The 22,804-nt window shown below is 41.6% G+C and overlaps 1 protein-coding gene across 6 annotated transcripts in view; it reads right to left on the reverse strand.

The window, feature by feature from the left end:
- Positions 1-14,793: 14,793 nt before the first annotated feature.
- Positions 14,794-22,804, reverse strand: part of LOC122873289 (LARGE xylosyl- and glucuronyltransferase 2) — a 91,949-nt gene continuing 83,938 nt past the window's right edge. For all 6 annotated transcript variants that reach the window (XM_044189834.1, XM_044189813.1, XM_044189845.1 and 3 more), the window contains 7 exons: positions 22,172-22,297; positions 20,776-20,931; positions 20,065-20,228; positions 19,164-19,442; positions 18,261-18,407; positions 17,915-18,110; positions 14,794-17,529 (listed from right to left, as the gene is read on the reverse strand). In XM_044189834.1, the coding sequence (XP_044045769.1) occupies positions 17,332-17,529; positions 17,915-18,110; positions 18,261-18,407; positions 19,164-19,442; positions 20,065-20,228; positions 20,776-20,931; positions 22,172-22,297 (1,266 nt within the window). In that variant the 3' untranslated portion in view covers positions 14,794-17,331. The remainder of the gene's footprint in view (positions 17,530-17,914; positions 18,111-18,260; positions 18,408-19,163; positions 19,443-20,064; positions 20,229-20,775; positions 20,932-22,171; positions 22,298-22,804) is intronic.

Here is a 22,804-nt window from a genome sequence, read left to right on the forward strand (position 1 = left end):
ACACCTGTAGTACAGTTGAAAGGACAATTGTGCATTTTTAACATTTTTTTAAAGAGTAAAAACTTTGTTTTGTGGTGTGCCCAGGGTAAGCATTTGTATCCATCTTTTGTATCCAACTCTCAACACATCTCCTGTATGTTTGCGGAAATAAAACTCATGTAGCTCAAAATGAATGAATGAATTTCATGCCGCTACAGCAGTTTTGGTGAAAATAGAAACGTCACTCACGTCGTTTGGTCGTCTGAGTTGTTCAAAACTGGAAGTCCAGAAATATTTGAACTTGTTTAATTTGTTGACTGAAATAATGATACGCGTCAGCTAATACTCGTTATGAACGAGCAGACCGGAGTCAGAGCTGGTCCTCTGGACCCTCCTGGCTGTAAGATAATTAGCCCAGTATTTCTAAATGACATGCACTCAATTAAAGTAATACCCAAATCATCCCACAAGCATAACCGTGCTTTCAATGTGTGTCATTAAGCAAAGCAATTCATTAAACTGTAGATGTCAAATATCACAATCTGACAAATAACACATATTGATCTAATTAACTTTGAACCGTCAACTGAGAGGAACAGCCTCTCCCGCTCATTAGATGAAAATATTCCTTCGTTTTTCATGGTGGGGGGGGGAAAGTCCCCACTATAGATCCATCTCGACCCTTTAATCGCAGTGCAGTTTTTTCCTCTTTATTTAAACTGACTTCTCCAAAATCTCACCCTATTTGCTATAAAGTACATTGTACTTGCTGTCCAAGGACGCGTCGTCCATCTTTACATACAGCCGGCGGTCTCAGCTCATATATTCCCTTCTAACCTGCAGTCATTGCAAGCTGCTGAGCAAATTCTTAATGACGGCGACATCGTCTGACAGAGTAAACATCAATGCAGGTTAGTGACAGCAGCTGTGTGATGAACTGAAATTTAAAATGAGCTTTAACTTTACATCATGTTTCATATTTCAGTGACAGTGATATTTAACTTGCATTGTTCTTTCCTGCTGCGGGCCGTGTTAATTAAACCCTTAGCTTTTAATCTGGTCGTTCACAGTTAGCCTGATCTATTCTCTGAGCCTCCATCATTACCAGGCCTGGATTATGGTCATTAATGGACAACCCCAACTCTCCAGAGACAGCAGTCAATAAAACACAGACAGGACAATAACCACCCGGAGTAAATATGATAGATACATCACTGTTCTCCGTCTTTGAGCCTAATCACTGCTGAGAGAGACAGAGTGTGAGCCTCCTCTTTATTGAGCTCATGGAGAGGAGAAGAAAGGGAGGGAGCGGTTATTGCCATTGATCTGAGGAGGAGGAGGAGTCCTCTGGGCCGCTGGTGGGAGTTGGTTTTTGTTGGAGCCACATCGATCCTGCCTCGGCTCTGACACTAATAATTGGCCTGTGCCCGCCCCGGTCCCCCGGTGGCTCCATCAGCTCCTGCTGCTCGACACTGAGCGCAGGCCCCGGCTCCTGTCAGCCGGCTCGGGACCAGGAGGCGACCGGGATAAACTCATCACAGACTGGCAGGGATGCGTCCTGGAAACACGTGAGCTCAGAGCCTGTCCAGGTGAGAATCCACCCTCTGGAGGCTGTGATCTGAACTGTAGGGTTACCCGGCCCTGCCCACATGTCCTCAGAGCGTCAGCTGACTGATTTAAATATTAAAACCAATTCCGATTTTCATTATTGTTGGTAGTGAAAGTGTAAACTTCAAAGGTAGCTGTGAGAAGTTTAGGATTTTGCCCTTCACTGATGCTTGTCCTTGCCGGAGTGCTAGAAAGACAGTGGATACTGTCATCAAAACTATTGATCTGCTTAGTGGACAAAACCCTTTTCGTAAGTGACTATGAAGAGAGCGGATGTTGTTTTAATTTATTGATTTTATACCCACAGTGAAACCAGCAAGCTTCTTCAAAAAATTCCTTCTTGATTTTAATGTTTACATCGAGCCCACATGGTCAGAATGTGTCCAACTGACTTCTCAGTTAATTATTGCTTCTCAAGCCGCAGTTTGAAAGAATCATGTTGATTCAACACATTGTCAGTTACCGTAATACCAATTTATAGTGTAACGTTAAAGTAACTTCATCATGTCCCTGGTAACCGAGTCATGACTGTAAATCTAACTTGATCTGTTAGTTAACTCTATCCAAATGTTCCATGTTCAAGTGCAAATATGGCCGTAAGAAGTTGTTTTTACTGGTGTCCAGGTTGAGCGGCACTCTCATCGATAGTCCTTGTCGGTTTGGTTCTTCGTCGACACTCTTCGGAGGGGTAGAGCGAGGGCAGATCGTCCACTAGTTCATTGATCGCGGATGGATGAATATACTTTCTGCTATGAAAGTTAGTAAAACCGATCAAGTTGATCGGTACAGCAGCCGAATAATTTCACAACTGACTCTCTTGTCTTTACTGAGTCCTTTATTTTCTAATACTAATTTATGTTATGATTGTGCTTGTTTTAAATATCATTAAGCCCTCTGAATTATTTATTTTGCTGCTGCAGTGTCCTATTTTAACTCCTATTTAACTCTGTCCTAGTTCAATTATCTATACAATCACAAAATAAATGTTATTTTAAACAGAATTTTATTTATTAACTTCTTGAAGCTTTTTCTGAAGCTTAAGAAGAGAAATCAGCATATTTCCCACCTGTGTAAAGCTGAGACAGCCCATCCAATTATTAAAGCCACTTGAACGCCACTCGCACTCTGTGTAAAGCAAGTTAATCAGCGGCCGTGGCTGAATGAACACCAAGTGTCTACATACGATAACAAAATTAAACGTTGTTTTTGAATCAATTTTGTTTTCCCAAATGCTTGGCGAAGCTTTCGAGAAATCGGGAGATTTAGAGGGATAGCCCATCCAGATGATTCTTCAACCACCTTGCAGTTAAAAATCAAATAATTGAATATGAATAATACTCACCGCTACCATGAAGACTGCATCACTCAAAGCATAGCAGAAGTCAACAAACAAAACGTAACTTCTTGAATCCATCTCAACATGACAGACTAGTCGAATTTACGTCCCTGAAGATTAAAAGAATTCTACAAGATTGAAAAATGTCTGAAAAGGAAATTAGAAATGATTTGTGTAGTATATACTAACTGCATATTTGTAAATTGAACAATCCATCTGCCCTTTTTTCATAGTGAAACTGGGGGCCTTGGTCAATCATTAGAGTGAATGAATTCACAACATATAGACCGCGATAAAACAGTCACGAACTAGCGACAGACATCAAAAATGTTCCAGAGGCTTCAGAAAACGCCGGCAGCGTTGGATCGGCCAGTTTCCACAGCGAGGACAAACCGCCAACACCAGCGTCTGCCAGCTCTCGTGGAGGAGATCAGCATTTGTATGTGAACGTGCGCAGAGCTGACGCTTGGCGCTACATTATGACCTCATCGCTCTGCTGGACTCGAGTTCTCGGCCTCGCTCGCAGGCGTAACAAACTTCTCCACTGGACTTGTTTCTCTGCTCAGGATGTTCCAAGCAATCTTCTTTGTCCGAACCAGTAAAACAGCAACCGAAAAGTAGGCGGCAGCCGTGGCAGAATGAAGCACGTCGGATGAAAATAAAATACCAGAAGAAGAAACCTTTTTGTTCCAAAAATATAAAAATCTAATGAGCAGACTGTCGTGACATTTACTGAGCATGTTAATGCTCTGAACCCTTTTCATTTTGTGCAGTTTGCACAGAGGATATCCTGTAATCTCAGTTGTAAATTGTCATTCATTAGACCTTTCCTCTAGCGAAAGATACATTTTCAGCTCCTCTTCTCATGAGAATATCTCAATCATCAGAGGCTTGTTCGCCCTTTGGTATCTGGGCATGTAACAAGCTCTGCCACATGTAGTGTTAGCAGTACTGTAAAGTGTACAATATACACATCCAGCTAATATTTATAATATTATATTAAAAGGAACTTAATGGTATGTTTCAGTTCCTACATTACCACCAGCATTATAATGCACTGACCATAAAACGAGAAAAGGAACAGCAGAAGAAGAAAATGGATCAGATGTGGTGACGTGTTGTATTTCTTTTATGAGATGAGTTTTATGATGGAGGGTAAGAAATGACTGCTGTTATGATCGGAGTGGGAGGTTTATTCCTCCACCGGAGAGGCAGGCTGTGGTCCGGGTGGAGCGATACGCAGGTCGTTTATACAGCAGCGTTAAATCATCTTCACACCTACAGTTCACTCTCTTTTGTCTGAACCACAGTGGAAATTGTTTGAGTTTCCGTTTTCAATTTCACATATTAGTTATTTTCTTAAACTTACTTTTACCTTTTGTCTTTCTTCCTTCCTCAAAGTGTGCAGTTTGACTCACTTTATATTTTCAGGTTTAAAAGCTAACTAGAGAAAAAACGACGTCAGAGGACATCTCCACGATAAACCACTACAACCTTGTCCCAAGAGAACATGAAAGGGCCAAATCTGTTCAAGGAGATAAAAGCTTTTTTATGCGTTATTTTTGTGATATTCTTTTTTTTTTTTTTTACATGCACTTTTTCTGTTTGATTTGTGTTGACTGTAACCCTCTGGGGTCTGAGGGCATTTTATCGATTTTACAGATCTTGTCCTGTATCACTTCCATTACATGATACCCATGTGTTTTATATCAAAATGTGCAGAAACACCTCAGCTCTCTGTATAATGAGGCACCACGTGTCCAAGAGCATTGTGTAAAGAGATAGTTTGGCCCTAAAGATGAAAAGCTGAAGTCGGATATTTGTAGTTCTTCGAATCTCTTGTAAAAACATAACATTACTCACGTGGACAAATTGTTTTGGTGCTTGAAATGGGTTCACCAAAGTCTTAGGTTCACCAAAAGTAGTGGAATACATGAATAAAATAGTAGATAAATGCACAATAAATGTCTAAAATTACATTTTGTAATATCGTTTTTTTGAGTATTGTTTTTTTTTAAGTGTTGTCTGTGACTCTACTTTCACCAAATGTTAGCGACTGAGAGAAAATGAGACTGAACAATGACTTCATACAACATATCGAGCTTCATGCGATGTGTGCAAATTAGTTTTTTTTTTTTCTCAAACCAAACATTAACTATGTATATAAAAATCCACACAGAAATAACACACTATTTACAATATTTACATAATGTGCATGTTTCACTTTTTCAGTTTTTAGCTCCATGACAAAGTTTTTTCTTTTAGTCGGAAGAGTTCGTCGTGGCCGGCTGTCATTATGGACATCCTCATCAGGGTCGCTAAGATGAAGATATTGTTCCAAGATATCGCTCTGTATCTGTCCCGTGGCATGATCTGTGACGGAAGTGGCAAAGAAAAAAGGTGATTCAGCCTCCAGTAATCTGCGATGCTGTGGAGTTTCACCACGGCCACGTACAGGAGCAGCCCGGTGTCCTTGTAACAATCCCTCCTGTTCAAGTCTGTCCATTTGTACCATTTGTCCATCTTTTTCCCCTGTGCAACTTGTTTAGCAGCCTGCTTGTTTGTGTTGTGACACAGTGTTGAACTGTACAGGAAAGTAAAGTTTGAACAGGATTGTGTGGAGGTGGAGCTGAGCTGAGCTGCGGTCCTGGTGTCCGAGCTGGTTGAAACCTGGAGACAGGGGGAGCGGTGTCCAGGTCTTTGTCTGTCTTCCAAGACAGCGGAGCTGGCTGCTGTGTAGGTGGGGATGCTGGTGGCTGTGGGGGAGGTGCTTGTACTCGGGGGGGCACGGGACCTCTTGGCTGGCCGGGCTGGAGGTGACCTGGTGGCAGGCAGCGGTGATGCGGCCTGTGGTTCACGGGGCCCTGGCAGCAGTGCCTCTCTCTGGAAAAACAAATAATTTAGGACATTCACTACTAAGTTCAGTGAAAGAAACCTCTCACCCCTTTCTCTTTTCTTCCTCCAGACCCCCTCCATTAGTTACTGTATTAGTTATGTAAAGGAGATCACATAGAATAGTCTAAATGTGAGTGATTTGGATGAAGAGAGAGTTCAGAGATGCAGTACGTTAGTTTTGAAACCTGGAAAACTTTGCTAACTGTGTACTTCTTCGCCATTTCCTCTCCTCGTCTTCTTTTTCTTTTATACGTGTTTTTTCGCAGACTTTCTCTTTTTCTTCTCCATGTCAACTCATTGAAAAGTGTTTTTCTGCAGTGTAAGGTGACGGGCGGGTCCTCAGAGATTTCCTGAGTGTCCACTGGTTTGTGACGGACACACGAACCCACCGATTACGTACGGTGAGAGACAGACGAGAGCTCGCTTCTCTTCCTCCTAGCTCGCTGTGTGAGTCACGTTCGATCTCGCGAGAATAATGACTCTGAGGCGGAGAGTCTGTCAATATCCGAACCATATTTCTGTGCTGTATTATCGCGGAGATATTAATAGAAACGCTGACGTGTTCAGGGGCCCCGGGGGTTTAAAGAACATTAGTGTGTAAATTAATTAAAGCTACCCTGTGGAACGTTTGACCACTAGTAGCGCTGTGGAGCAATGTTTTTACGAGCGGGTCCCCATCATGTGTGTTTCCTGTATGTGGGGACATTCTTGCCTGCTGTTCCACTGATTATCTCATCCTATCTTATTTCCTTATTGGTGAAATTAATAACAAAGACGATATACAACTTACATATTCTATAACTTGCATAGCCTGTAGACGCAAACGGCAAACACACTGATGATGATGATGATAATAATAAAAATAAAAATAATAATAATAATGATAATAATAGTTATTAACAAACTTAAACTTATAATATTTCTAGACATTAATTTACACCATTTCCTCTCAATCTTCCCTTACCTATTTGCAATTATGCCTTCTGGAATAAATTGTGACTAACAAGGGAACAAAAAGCCACAAAAGTCAAACTTCCTTTTGTCTTCACATCAAACATTTGTTAGCCAATAGTAGACCAGTATTTAAGGCAAGAAGGGCTTCCGCTTCTTAAATCGCAGAGTAGTATTGTATGTCACAAGGCAACAACAGGACAAAACCAAAATAAATGCATCATGTCCTTCATATCATCATTACAAAAACATCTGATCATTTTCTAATCCCGTCTGAAAAGCATTTGTCTTGTTGGATCTTTGTGTGAAGTTTTTAATTGAACACTGAGTTCTGGTATCACAACGAAAAATCCAGCCTCCAGAGGTCATTATACAAGATTACATTGGACACAGATTTATCTTTTTATGTTGAAACCATCGTAGAAAAGCTTTCAGTCGTAGTCATCTGGACACTGTTCTCAATTGTGAAGAAATGGGACGGGAACTAGAAATTTAAGCTACTCTGTGTTACATAAGCCCCGCCCTCAGGAAGGAGTCTACCTGAGTATCTGTTGATTAGCTAGTTTCACCTGAAACTGAACAGATACTCAGGTAGACTCCTTCCTGAGGCCGGGGCTTATGTAACACAGAGTAGCTTAAATTTCTAGTTCCCGTCCAATTTTTTCACAATTGAGAATGACTTCCGGATGGGAGCCGAAACGTCTTGATTCTGAAAACAGTGTCCAGATGACTACGACTGAAAGCTTTTCTACGATAGAACGCTCCTGGACGAATGAGGGACTACACCGTCTCATGTTGAAACCAGTTTATTTTTTTTATCTAAAAGGACGGCATACAAGTAATTTTAACCCTTTGTTTCCGTACGAAAGGGATTGCAGTTAGCAATTTATTATATCTAAATTCTAAAGTGTGCCAAATATATCACAGAAAAAGATTTTCCAAAAAATCTAGTATAATATTGTTGCACTGATTGACAGTTGGTGGCAGTAATGCGCCAAGAAATGTAGTAAAGTGCCAACAATTTAGAAGACTGCTAGCTAGCAAACATGGCTGTAAACAATGGATGGTTTAAAATATTAAAAAGAATTGCGTGCATATACTCCATCATAGTCGTCATACACATTTTTTGGGACATTTTATTGATATTAATATTTTTCTTTCAATTTCTTGATTTTTCTGATGATACCAAGAATGTTCAGATATCTCACTGACATTTTGTTTTTCTAATATTTTTCTGTAAGCAACCAAATACCTCATAAACATTAAAACAGCAATTAAAAGGATATGTGTATAAGGCCAGATGGATCGTGAGAGATAATGGATAATGAGTTCAGTCAAAGGCAGTGGAGAACAAAAACTAAATGTGTGTGTGTGTGTGTGTGTGTGTGTACCATGGAAAAAATGTTCAGAGGGCCAAACAGACATCACAATAATTAATTTGTAATTCAGATACAATAGATGGAAAGATGGAAAGAAGAGGTGCAGCACACAACAGTGTTTCTTAGGAACTCTTCATACACGTAACTACAACGGCCCGAAAATGCTTCCTCTACCTTCTTTACAGCAAGTGAACAGTACATCATCGAGCACTGCTGAGTGAGCGTTGCTGTGGGATTGTAGATGATTATCACAGTACCTGAGTTGTTTTTGCAGATATTGGAGGTGAGGAAATACTTGACTTGACAGTTTTTTTTTTTTTTTGTGCTCTTTTTTGTGAAAGAACACTGGAGAGCATGCCCATTATTCAAGCACCACATCTACAAGAGACAATTCAATTTCCAGGCTGTGGCAATAAATGTCAGAGCAGGAAACAGCTGACGGAAAATTGTTTATTCTGGTTTTGTAGATGTGTGTGTGTGTGTGTGTATTCTGACTTAGGCTTCCTTCGGGGACGCTTTTCAGACTAAAAACCAGTTATTTGGGCACAAAGGCCGTGTCCACAATTTAGAAAAAACAGATTTTTGGGTCAGTGGTTAAGCTTAGGGCTGTGTTAAGGTTAGGGTAAGTCTCCAGGAAATTAAAGTCTGTCTGTTATGTCCCCAAAAGTGACCTAAGTAAACGTGCGTGTGTGCTTGTGCTTTAAAGGTATGGTGAGAAATCCAACACCACGACAAACACCATGATACAGAGCGAACAACACAGCAAGTAATGGAACTAATGTTAGCTAGGCTGTGTGTTAGCTTAGCTAGGTTGTAGGTTAGCAAACTGTCGCTACAGCTGCTGCTGCTAAGCTAACAGCCAGAGAGGACGAGACGGTTTCCCAGAGCCAGCACAGCAGCTCCAGACAGCGACGCTCACAACTCTCCTGCTGCTGTAGCTAACATCACAACAGCAGCAGATCTTGGCAAACTAGAGAGTCAGCTGAATGTCTGTGGGCAAGGCGTTTAACGTCACCCGACACACACATCATGGCTGGAACAGTGTTGTGCGGCTCGGTCCGAGTCTCTCTGTGTGTTTCCTGTTCACGGAGCCGGGGCTGAGTACAAACACAGCGCACAAACACAACGGACAGCTAGCAGACCGCGAGGAGATACTCGCTGAATCTCACCTCAATGTCCATTTAGTAACTGTTCTGGAGCTTTTGATCATATCACATGATTTTCATCAGCAGATGAAGTTTGCACTTTGAGGACGGTTTGTCCGGTCCTCCCCTCTTCAATGGGCTGTTTGAGGGTTCAGACTTGGATTTGTGGTCATGTTAGGGTAAGGGTTGGCTTTAAGCGTAGTTGTGATTAAGGTTAGGGGTTAGGTCAGTGAGGGTCCTCATAAGTATAGTACAAACATTTCATTTATTGTTAATTATTTGTAAGTAGACATGACTTTCCAAAAGGCGCTATATTAACCCTTAGCGCCCCATTGATTGAATGAATTTGCATTTAAAAGAAATCGCACTTCTCAGAGTTGTAGCTCAGTCAAATCTGAACACACAGCTATACCTATACTATAAATTCAGTGGGATTGACACTTAAAGGATAACATGTCCAATGTCCATCGTGGGTAAACGCCCGTAAACCCACTTAGGCAAGTTCTGAAGCGTCTTTTTTACACTGCTAACAGGAGCTGCTAATAGTGAATTCGGCATGACTTTAAATGGTGCAAATTTGCCAAAATTTAAACAAATAAGGGCTAAATAAGAAAAATAAAAAAAACTGGGCTCAAGGTGCAGCCCACAGCTAACCCACTGACTCTGTGGCATTATACTTCCTGCTTGCGTCCCCAAAGCATTATTGGAACTGTAGTTCCAAAACTCGTTTATCCCAAATAGAAGCAAGAAAAATAATAATCGAAGTGACAAAAACATGATTTAATAGCTTTTTTCGTTTTGCACTGCCAATATAATGTGTGTTTGACATCACTAAGACTGGTTCTTATATTACTGGAACACTGACACCCACCTCTATCCATTCACATACAGGTGTTTACCATGTTGAAAACCTGTGGACATACAGGCAAAACTATTTTTTTTTTCATTAACATTGTCCTAGAACATGTATAGTGCAACTCACAGGACAAATGAAAGCATTTCTGAGTATCTTATTCTAAAAATAATATATGGCATGCCTACATGTAGTAACTCTCTCTTCAACGAATCAGTGTCCATATGTGCACAATGTCTGGTGACACTCGCCACATATGGGTTTGGTTGGCCTACATGCAGAGAAGCTGACTAATAATTGATAAGTTGTTGCTAAGAACCCTGGGGGGTAGAAGTGGACGTATTTCCGTTGTGAACTGGCAGCTTGAGGACGGCTGAAATGACATCTATGTAATAGGGGAATGCTGAAGGAGAGGACTGCTGCAGGGCTGCTCCACATACAGTATGCACATGTGCATACAGCTATGTAAGTACGGAGAGTAAATATAGACACATCGAAGGTCTTGGACTCGTTGAATAGCTACAATTGTTGCACACCATCAAGCTAGTGTTTGGTTCACAACATGTTTGGCTTATTATACTCCATCATTGCACATGTTGAAGGAATATTCTGACATTTTAGAAAATCCTTGTTTATCATACTGGGAGTTAGATGTGCGCAGCATTGAGAAGTCCAGAAAAGTCAGATGAATAAAACTGTAGATTCATGACTAATCTGCCATCAAATCTGCCTGATTTAATGGCTGGCTCTTTGTCGAGTGGATCAAAGAAAGCATTAAAGGTGTTGAGCACATGTGGCAGTGAGGACTCAGGTATTCTCACTTATGTAATCCGTGATGGTCTGGGTTTCCTACCACAGGTATTAGGTTGAGGTTTCTCTCCAGGCTCTCCTGATGCAGTCCCAGCTCTCAATCCATCCAGCTTTTCTGTTTGGGTGAAGACTTTATAGTCTTTGGCATAACCATTTCATCAACAAATGTATGTTGAACGTTCCTCTGTGTTGCCGATATGGCGGCAGATACAGCGAATTTTTGAGCTGGAATGAAAATAGACCTTTTTCTATGTGGATTGTACACCGATTTTGCACCAATATGCCTATGTAAAGGTACCCAGAAGGCTGCTTTCTTAAACAAATAACTTTATTAACATGTTAAATAATTTAACATTTACAATGTCAACCAATTCTAGGAATGAACACTGAGAAAATAAAGAATAGATAACAATAAAATAAATAGCTAAATAAACATCCGTACTGTTCAGTATCAGTCAGTCTGAAGTAGCAGAAAATGCCATGGAAACAAGCACAGTACTAAATGTCCTTCCACCACTGCTCTCCTCTAAACCACGTATTCTCTAACTTACTCTCAGGCTCTGAGATTCATGCTGCAGCTTTGTTCCGATGCTGAACCAATATTTCAATGGACTGAACTCCAATCGGAAACGCTTTTTTTCTTGCTTATCAAAACATGTCATCTGTAGCAATATTTGGCTGTAAATGTAACGGCCCCAAACATGAACTAATAGTGCGCAGCTGCCGAGTCGAGAGAGAAACAGCGCCTCTGCGATAAGCGTTCAGGGGAAACGTTCAACGTGTAGGGTGAAAAAACAGCTCCTGTGACTCCAGTAATGATTTACTTTCCAGCATCTCACCAACTAGGTAGCAACGTAGCGTGAAGTCAACACTCAACAGACTCAAACCAGCATCACCCCGTCGTCTGCTGAGCTGCAGAACGATGAAGAGATGCTCTGACGCTAACCTTTCAATCTGCTACTGACTGACAAACTACAGCTGGCTAGATACCTCGCTAACACAGCAAACAGTTGTGATGAGCATGAGCGACGTGACGGTTGTCAGGGACGGGGTTATATTAGTTATACTGAAAGGGGGAAATTATGGGTTCATTGTTTATTAACTTGAGCAATGTATTTCACAAACTGGTTAGCAGCTTACCGCGAACACACCGCTTTGACTCCACATCTGCTCAGCTGTGCACACAGGCACTCTAAAGGCTGAGAGTATTGTAGCCATAGCAACGGCCCACATTTCCCAGCATGCACTGCCTGGTGCTGAAAGCAGTTTCTGTTAGCTGCCTTATGTTCCAAAATGCAAATGTCACTTTTAGTTAGTGTGGCGGAACATGGCGGTTTACATTGGTATTTGTCATTTTTATGCTGGTTTATAGTTTTAACCATTAGTGAGGTGGCTGTTACATTTCATGACACCAGCTGTATTTGACTGGCATGGATGAAAGCAGCACATCTGGGTGTTCTACCCCTGTGTCAAGCCCCCGCCCCCTTTTGGGTGAAAGCAGCCCCTTTTAATTTGACCAGCGGTGAATGCAAATTCCGAGGTCTTTTCCATTTTAATAGCATAAAATAAGAATACTGTCAGTCAGGCAAACAATTATGTTGTTGCCGATCGATGATCGCCATTGTTGTATAGAAAAAAATAATGGGTGATGAGTCTATTTAGTGAAACAAACCGAGTGGACTAACCTGACATACCGTATTAAATCTCCAGGTTTTACAATACGCTAAAGTATTTCTAACATGTCGCTTTTGATGTCGTTAAGACGCTTTTATTTTTTCTTTACAATGTGAAGTTACTGTAAACTAATTACATCGCTGTGGCAAAGCGACCGCTGTCTCTGTTATGATAGCCGTTTGCGCTCCTTACGCGACCTTTGACTACGAGCCGAGAACGGAACCAAGGTCAGTTTTAGCCCCACTTCCTACAAGGTTCATTATTAGAACTTTGGTCAGCTCAATTTATGTTAATTATTAACGTTAAAAAAACAGACTAATGAACCAAACTCCATTCTAAAAGCATGTGTTTTATGGTAGGGCCATCATTTTTCACAGTAAAAACTTTAGTCACAGCATCATTAAGACTCTTTTCTGATTCGCTTCGATCTACAGGCACAATCGGCACACATGCCTTTACTCAGTAACATCATGAACTAACCTGCACTTTTGGGGGGGAGATTGGAAACTGGGGGGTTTTGTTTTGTGTGACATGCACAATGTGACGCAGCAGCTTTTAGGCATGGTGCCACTAGTTTTTTCAATTTGGCGCTGGCACTTTTCCAGCGCTTGTTTTCACCCAAAAGGGGGCGTGGTCATTCTGAAGACAGGAAAGTGACGTGTGCCTGCGCTCATCTGTGGCGTGAGTTCTTGAGCTGCTTCTTCTCTCTCATGTTACACTGCTTGCCACTGTAGTGACAGCACACTCTGCTGGCTAAACTTTGTAATGACACCAATATATTAACCCAAGCCCTTTTCTGTCTAATATACTGAGAAGAAAACCGTCTTATATTGGATAACATGTACGCCGATACTGATATATCTGCGATGGGCCAATATCGGCCGATAAATCGGCCGGGCTCTAGTTGATTATGATGAGGCGCATTACCTGCAGCAGCTGACTGACTGTGAGCAGGTCTCAGGAGTTCAGACCTCTAACTTCTCTCAGACTGAAGAGCTGTTTTTAGTGCTAAAGTGCTTTGTGAATTACTCTGACCAAACACTCAGGAGTCTTAACGTTAGGACTGACATGTATGGAAGCAAATAGGGGCTTGTGAAATGATGATTACAAATAATTTCACAGCCTGCAGTTGTATATCACTTTTTGTGTGAACGTGAAAAAAAATAAAAAAATAAAAATGTTCGCACAAATTCAAGTTTGGGAATGTGTAATACATTTTTGCAGCTGTAGAAATATTTAGTGCATGTGTAATTAAAATATGTGCAGGAATATTTTCAACCGTGAGGTCCCATTACTCAACAACACTCTGATAAACAGTAAATTCATTATATTCGCTGTCCTTTGTCACTATTTTCAAAGCTAGCGCCGCTGTCAGTAACCAGAACACGCTAGAACCTTTTGCCCTCTGATTGGATGGTCAGTGGGCAACATGCCGATTGGCTAGTCAGCACAGGCATTAAAACAGGGCCAGGATTTGTGCTTGTAACTCGTAGCTTGTTACTTCAGTGTCACATACACATAATAGGAAATACCACAAAACCACAGCTCTCTGCAAGTACTGCTGTTGTCTGCTTTAAGACACCTGTCAACTTTCTGTAGTTGCTTGTTTTCAGTCATTGCCTTCCTAAATGCGTTGGTGAATGTGTTTTCTCTACTTGCTTTTGTTTCCTGCCAAAAAAAAAAAAAAAGTGGAGAAAACAAATTTAAAATAACTGCTGCTTTTGTTCAGAAAGAGTCAGTTGGGGACCATTTCTGGACAAAAGCAGCAGTTACTTTTTTAACAACACTGCAGGGGAATTTATGTATCCAATTAATTGATTGCAATTTGCATTTGAACAGGACAAGACTTATCAGAGGAACTCTGTATTCATCCAAAATAATTTAGTTTATATTGAAAATTTCCACTGGACCAATTACACACATGGAAGGTTCACACAGGCTTAAAACCACTGACCTTGGTAAATATTATAAATTCCTGCAAACCCAAAAATGTTATTTGCCCTAGAGAGGTAAGAATTAAAAAAAAAATCCTCAAGGTTCCAGTAATCCCAAAATAACTAACTGAAAGGAAACTCTACAGTAGTTGAAGAAGAGTTGGACTGGTGTTTGCTGAGGATGCTGCATATTTTCTGTGTAGAAAAATAAATACGCCAGACAAAGTGATTAAAAAAAAAGGGCAAATTTATTTAAAGCACTTACATAGAAAAATATGATTGATTTGAGTCAACAATAATAAATAGAGTGCCTGACTATCCCCAGGCCCTGTCGGTACAACAGTACAATCAATATCCAGTTTCACAATACAGCAAAGGCACTAGCATTTACCACAATCAACAACAAGTCAATGGAGGTGGCATGGATGGGGGGGCTCTTCATGTCACAGTTTACACTCACTCCTCACCAAACAAACTCCGTCTGAGCCCGTGGCCGTCACATACACCGTCGGTCACGATCCAACGGCCTCGACTGGCGCTCAGTGCCCCGCTCCTAATTCTGCCTTACTCTGTGGAAATTACACTAGATTTCAATCAATTCTTCTCTGCTTGCGTTTTGTCCCAATGCAGGTAGGGATCAAGAAAATAAATATCTTAACACAAATGGAAGAGAGGACATGAAGGATCAAAGCTCTGCAGTTCTGCTGGCGGCCCCGAGAGGCGGCAATGTCACATCCCCAATATTTATTTTATTTGAACTAGTAATGGAGCTAAAAAAGTAAAGTTTGTCCTATGCTAGAGGAAAGGACATCAAAAACATTATGATCATCCTCTGGGGAGCTTGAATATACACCGAACTGTGGGTAAATCTGGCCAATAACATTTGATCAATCATCCGGGGACAATAATAATCCACTCACTCACTAAATGTAGTGGCGACATAAGTCGAGTTGAGATAGTCTAGCGCACAGAACAACACAGCCTTCCTCCATAACATTTATCAAAGAATTTAACCTTCCTAATTTCATTAAGTCCAACTGAAACTGTATGACGCGTTTTCCTTTTGCTGCAACATAAAGACTTGCTCTGTAAATTTACAGGTGGCCTCTCTTTCTATTTTTCTGTGTAGTTTTATGGTGGCACCTCCTTGTCTGCATATATACTAGTTTGTGTGCCTTTGGCAACTTGCAATAGACTGTGAACTGCAGCTAATATTAGCTTCCTAGCTAATGTCTCTTCCTCTAGAAGCATGGACACACATCGTTCTTGCACCTTAGCTTGTTGGAAGAGCTGCTAACATCAGGCTACATATCTAGAAGTCCCAGGCAGCTGGACTCGCTGTAGACGTTTCCTCTCTCATCCCGGAGGTCTCTTCAGTTCTGACTGGCGAGTGTGAATCTACAGCAAGTCCAGTTGGTCATGGGATATTCCAGATTATTTTCTCAAGCTAATTGGCGAGTTTACTGTAGTCTGAACATCTTAACTTGATGCAAATTCAAACATTTTCAGAAAATCATTCTGTTAGCAAAGGTCAGACCCAGTCCAAACAGACTACAAATGCAGTTAGTCTGAATATAATTTGTACTCCTCAGGACGCAGACTAAGGCCTGTGACAATATCTAGTTTGGAGACTAAAGTAGCATTTTTGCAAATGTCAAAAAAATATTCACACTTCCAAAAAAATAGTAACTGACTGCGGAAAGGTATGAATTTTGTCATTTCAGTTGGACTTTTGGTACAGTAGGTGGCACACATATCCAGTGACTCAGACACATTATAGATGTAATGGCATAAACACAAGAACATAGAAAAGCTCCTGGCCTTAATTGAACTGCAGCAGTTTCACTTAAGAGCTAATAGCTGCATTAGTAACAACTCACTGTAAGGTCTCAGTCTTGGTCCCAATCAGTAATGAGATCTGTTATCATTAATAGATTTTTGCTTCTTTCAGAGGGATGAATGATGGAAAAATGACTATTTTCTTGTGTGAAAAGAACATTCTTTACATGCAAGCAAATATATGATCAAGACAAAAGCGAGAATGACCTTGACGACAATCAATAAGCGTGTTGAAGACGAGCCATATGATGCAGCTGGATCATACACTCACACATACAAAGCACATCCCTGAAGCTCACAGAAAATCTGAAATAATTCAACTGGGAGAGGTCAGAAAATATAGAAAGGAAAAATAAACTGATTCTTATGTAAAGTCATAATCAAAACATTGTAAATGCCAATGTCCGCTATTCATTGGTTCTGATTTACACTGGAGAAAAAAAAAAGAAATGAAAACATCATTAAATATCTCAGTAAATACCATGGAAAGTGATAAGGCTTAAATCTTTCTCCAGTTCGACTGGCCTCACAAGTACGATTCAAATGTAGTCTTTTTAAATTTCCCCCCAAAAATGACGTGTCCATATATATCCACATAGATGCACTGTGTCCTCTGGAAAAAGCCCTGATTGTCAGAACAAATTGTAAGAATATTGTTATTTCCCAGCCTTAAAGCTAGTCCCATCAGTATCCACACTCATCCATCGCCCCAGTCAATCCTGCGTTTAGGAAATCCGTTGCCACTCCGGTTTTTCGTCACCTTAAGGTGGAGTCGACTGGAGAATTAATGCACAGGAGACCGAGAATGTTCGATAGGCTGTAAAGCTTTACCGTCATTGTATGCGGTCCGCAGCGCCGCGTCAGTACATGTCCGAGCTCTCGGAGCTCGGAGGCTGACGGACTTGCTGGCTCTCAGCAGTTCTGGGATTTAGATGTTCCTCTGGGCGGTGAGGTACTTGAGAGCAGCCGAGCCGTACTTCCTGGACAGGTCCTGGTGGAACTCGTCCTTCAGGGTGTTCAGACAGTTGCGGTAGCTGGAACTGGAGCGAAACTTTGAGATGTCAAAGCTGGGCGCGTGGGGCATGTGGATCATGAAAGCGTTGGGGAGGACCATGAGGTCATACTCCTGGGAAAGGGAAAAACAGGTTGAGAAAACAGAACATGGAAATAATGAAACCACATTATTGTTTGGTAGTAAACACAAGCTAAATTTGGAGTACAAAGATTAGACCAAGCAGTGCACATCAGACTTCTTTAGTTATAACTTTACATTAGACATTCGCACAGTGAAGAGTCTAAGAAAATTATCACGACATAAGCAGACTTTCAAAATCACCCAAACAGCCACAACATGTTTTAAGACAGATGTTGTGACTTTTGTTCATAGCATACTGTGTGAATGTGAAAGAAGGCGCGTTTGAAATACCCTCATTGACCTCGAGCACCTGAGCGCTCATCTTTTGCATTTAGACTGTCGACACAAAGCCCCAGCCATCATGGTGCGGACATACCTGTGCATCCAGCTCCATGATATGGGACACCTTGTTCCAGCCGAAGCCCACGAAGCGCTGGTCGTACTCTGGACAGTCTCGTCTCACCACAACATACGGTTCAAAGTCCGGCTCCCACTCGACCTTATAAGGTGTGGTGGCTGTTCGCCATTCCGCATAGTTGGTAGGAGCGTGACCTTTGGGCCACACGTGATACCTGGAGAGGCAGGGACACGGTGAAAAAGATAAAATGATGATCGCATACGTATCCATTATACGATATCATTGGCTGGCACATTATTTTGCAATCTAATTTTCCCCAATCATTCACTGATATGAAAATTGTCAATTGTTGATGTTCAGGTACCTGAAGGTGTAGAGAGTCCCCATGTCCAGCATGGAGAGCAGCTCAGCTTTGGATTTGGGGAAGGACAGACGGTAACGAAGCGTCTCGAAAGCTGGAACCACCAGAGCCTTCTTAGTGTGATCCATGTCCAGCTGCACCACAGACTTTCTGCACAGAGGAAACAGGACAGGTGAGCCACAGGTGAGATGCAGCTAAAAAAGGCACAGCGACTTTCTATCAGTGGACGACCCAGCTCACTGTAAAGCGAACATTAACAAAACAGCTGAAAGTCAGTTTAAATGATTAAGATTAAAAAATTATTAGTATCTGCTTCATGTTGGCAGACATCCATATTCCTCTGATTTTTTTTTTTGCATGTGGTATTGTGCATGCTGGCTTACTGGGTGCTTAGACTCATAACAGCATTGCTTTAAAAAGGCAAAGGCGTGTTGCTTCAGGAACAGGTGAGAAGATGAAATTGGATCAACGAAGTCCAGCTGGAGTAACAGATCAATGAGTCTGAAGGTTTATCAGACACTAAAACTTTGCACAGCGGTTTCTAATGCTATGAGGAACAATTTCATTTTGTGCTGTGATGACGGTCGCCAGGTTAACAGTAGAAATAGTTACAGTGATCTACTGGGAATGAGCACTTGCATGAGTGCATTGCTGGATGTTAATTTGTTGCGTAAAGTATCTGGGTATCTTGAAGAGTCCTCTATAAATAGAATGTATTATTATTGTTAATAAAAAAAACTCTGGCTCAGCTTTTACTAATGATGACCCTGTTTACTTTTGGCCTGAGCCCTCCGTGTCTGGACGCCTGCTGAGTCAACACAGTGGTGTCATTGAAATTCATGTTGTTAGTTACTCCTGTGCTTTTCCTGTTATGGAAAAAGGTCTATTAGAACCTGCTGGTCTTACCTGAGGTAATCGTAGAGGCCGTACATTGGCAGGAAGTCCACGTCGGTCAGGAACACGTATGGCGTGTTGGCGTTCTTCAGGGCCACGTTCCTCACCAGGTTGACGGGGTAGAACTGGCCCTCCTTGTAGACGATGTGGTAGCCGACGTTCTTGCGGTTCTTGAGGACCTCGGAGGCCTGAGCGTAGCGTAGGAACTGCTGAGCCTCGGCGTCAGACATGTAGAGCGCCAGGCTGATGGGGCCTTCCCAGTGCTTACAGATGGCCTCCAGCATCTGCAGCCTGCAGGTGGCACGGAGAAAGATTTTCAAATGTCTTGTTTCGTCCAAAACCCAAAGATACACAGTCAGCAGCGAACTCTCACACTGAAGAAACTGGAAACGCAAAATGTTTGCCTGTATGCTTGAAGAATGAAGTTAATCACTTGACTCACTAATATTTTCAGTATTAACGAGGATGATGATGGTAATTTTACTCCAATTTACATCACCAATATTGTGCGGCAAAATCGCAGGAAATAACAAAAGCAGCTGTTAAGTATGCAAGGTCCATTTAGTAAGTGTTCTGGACCTTTTGATCATATCGCATAATCTTCATCAGCAAATGGTGTTTGGCCAGTTGTCATGGAATTGTGGATGTTTAAAATGTTCAGTTTAAGCACTTTGAGTGGTTGGAAGACTAGAAAGGCGCTATACAAGTACAGTCCATTTACCATTTGATTGGGGTTTTTAGGTTCTTAAAGTGCTCAGAAAAAAATGGAAACGTCAACATCTACAATTCCCTTACATCTGCTGATGAAGCTCATGTGATATGATAGAAAGCTAACATGGACCTATTGGGGAAAAATGAACCGTATTTAAAGGCATGTGGCAGTAAAGCTATGTGCAGTGTGTTGGTTGCGTACCTGTCCATGGAGAGCTGGGCCACCAGTGTGATGTCAGTGTCGTCCGCGGTGGGCGTGTACTCGTACTGCAGGAAGTACAGGTGCACTCGGTGAACTGTGAGTCGTTCTCGGCGGAAGTCATAACACTGATCGTCCTCGTCCAGCTCCTCCAGAGCTGCCTGCAGCTGAGGAGACAGACAACGCTGCTCAGAGCTCGGAGGAATTCTTACAAACTTCCAAAGGTTTCTTTCCAATAAGAGTTTTTTTTTTGACAGAAAATCTTTAAGATTATCATTTTTTGGTGCTTCAGACTGGACAAGGCTCATCCTCAGTTCAGGTTTGGCTCCTTTTGTTTGTTTTTGCCAGACTGTAAACACACCACAACCAATTAAATCCATTTGGACTGGAATCAAGATTTAGCAAACCTAAGCAGGAACTGTGTTACCATGGCAGCCCCACTCCTGCTGTACAGTGAAAAATCTAACTGATATCCTGCCAAATAATAATGACATTTTTGTTTTGGGATCCAAAAGTGTTTGATTATGTTAAAAATTAATACTGGCCAATAAATATTGTGTTGCTTGAAAATGCAGCGTCAGTCCGGCTCTATTTCAAAGTACCATTTTAAGTACCATGACAAGGTAGAGCAAACTTCAACGTGTGTCATGTAAATGTACACTGTAGCCTGATGAACTTTCTGTGTGTGTGTGTGTGTGTGTGTGTGTGTCTCACCTGGACACTCTCTGGACTGGCCTGACTCGGGCAGCCGAACAGCTCTCGTCTCAGCAGGTTTCCATCGTACTCCAAGAAGGTCAGGTAGAGGTTCCTGAAGAACTCCACGTGTTTGTTCTTCACACGAAGTTTCTTTGGAGAGTTCCAGTGGATCACCTGAAGCCACAGCAGGAAGGTAACTCAGGTCATTGTTGATCACAGTTGCTTCAGTACAGTTTTAAAGGTTCTGGTGCTTTACTCCAGAATTTCCATTTTAGTAGACTTTCTGCTGTACATAGTCACTTTGCTGATATAAATATTGTGTGTAGTGTGAAGAACCAGACATACCAAGGGAATAAAATCTTCTTACCCACTAAAAACCCACTACCGGTTCCAGAGGTTTGGCTCAGAGACTTGTCCAGTGTGGATGGTGAAATCTGTTTCGATTCTGTCTGCCGCAATGTAAACCTATTTTCTAAAAATCTTGACCATCAATTAATACACTGTACACGTGTTCGTAGGATCGATCTCACTCATGGAAGGCGCCATACAATGAAACTCATATCATCCCTGTATGTCTTCCAGCGGCCACAGGATCATTTATGTAAGTATATCGGAACTTCCTAATTTGGAGCTGTGTTAGGTTTGAGTGATACTTTTGACATCATCAGGTTACCAAACTGTCCTAAACTACTAATTGTAGATGATTCTTCTTCAGAAGAGAATATGGCTACGTGGTGTCACAACTGCTAAAGAAATACTGGCAAGCTCCACATTCTCACACACTGGACAAATCTGTTCATATGGAACTGACCATTTAAAACATGGGGCCAGCCAGGAAACTCTCGAGGTTGGTTTTTGCTTGTTGTAAACTGATATTAAAGTAAATTATTTTTAACAAATGATTACAGAAACAAAGAATAGAGCAAAGCATGTTCCATCAGTTTTGGTTTTAACACATGTTGATTTGCGGAGCTTCGTCTGACAGTGAATCAGGAAGATGTCATTTTTGTTCCTTTCAAAATGTAAAATTTGACAGTGATTTCTTACCTGTAGGGGCATATAATCAATAAACTTACCGTTCATCCATCAATAATTGAAAGGCACACAGTTGTTTTCAGTTATTTTGGCTGATTAGACTTCTGCTCGGGTTGAAGGTGGGCAAAGCTATGCTGGGATGTACGTAAGGTCACCAGATTCACTGAACTAATTCGATGATAAAATGTGCAACAAATCTAACAGGAGTGAGAGACCTGTCAATCAGAGACGGTTTGTACACACACACAGTCCTGAGATCAGCCAGAATAAGTGAAATCACTTGTCTGGGTGTGTGCAGGGCCTGTAGCACTAATTACATTTTAGGGTGAAGACTTGGTTTAAGGTTAGGGTAAGTCCTCTGAAGTGTGTGTGAGCGTACCTTGAGGTCGGACACCTCAGTGTAGCACTGCTCGGAGCGAGTGTGATCAGACAGCTGAACGTTCCAGAAGCAGGGCAGCTGGTGCACCAGGACCGGGTTTTGCTTTATGAAGGCGTTGAAGATGTCCTGCACACAGCGGACAGACAACAAAGTGTTAACAACGCTTATAGCAGCTCTTCTACTGGGTTCTGTTTCCTACTGGACTATTTGTGCACTGTCATGGATACACAGAAATGGTTCATTGTTGTTGATGTTTCTCAGGGTGGAGGAAACAGGAACGCGTGCCTGAAAGCGAGAGTCATCGTGGTGTTAAGGTCCTGGTTGAAAATGCAGCAGCTCGTCTCTTAAAGGCATCAGAGAGCCATATTATCTCTTTGCTGGTTCCCTGGCAACCTCAGCTTTGATTTTACAAAGGCTGCCTGTGTATTCTAAAATACAATCAAAGACCAACAAACATGCTATAACTACTGGACCTATGACTGTAAATAGACTTAAAGCAACAAGCTGGAATGATGCAGCACAGATCAAAGAAGTATCATTTTTCATACTTTACATTTGAAATGATACTGATGCATCTGATCTTTCTGAACTGTATATAACAAAGCACAACGGTTATGGAAGGACATTCCACCT

This window comes from Siniperca chuatsi, linkage group LG1 (genome assembly GCF_020085105.1).
Source record: "Siniperca chuatsi isolate FFG_IHB_CAS linkage group LG1, ASM2008510v1, whole genome shotgun sequence".
Classification (NCBI taxonomy): Eukaryota; Metazoa; Chordata; class Actinopteri; order Centrarchiformes; family Sinipercidae; genus Siniperca; species Siniperca chuatsi.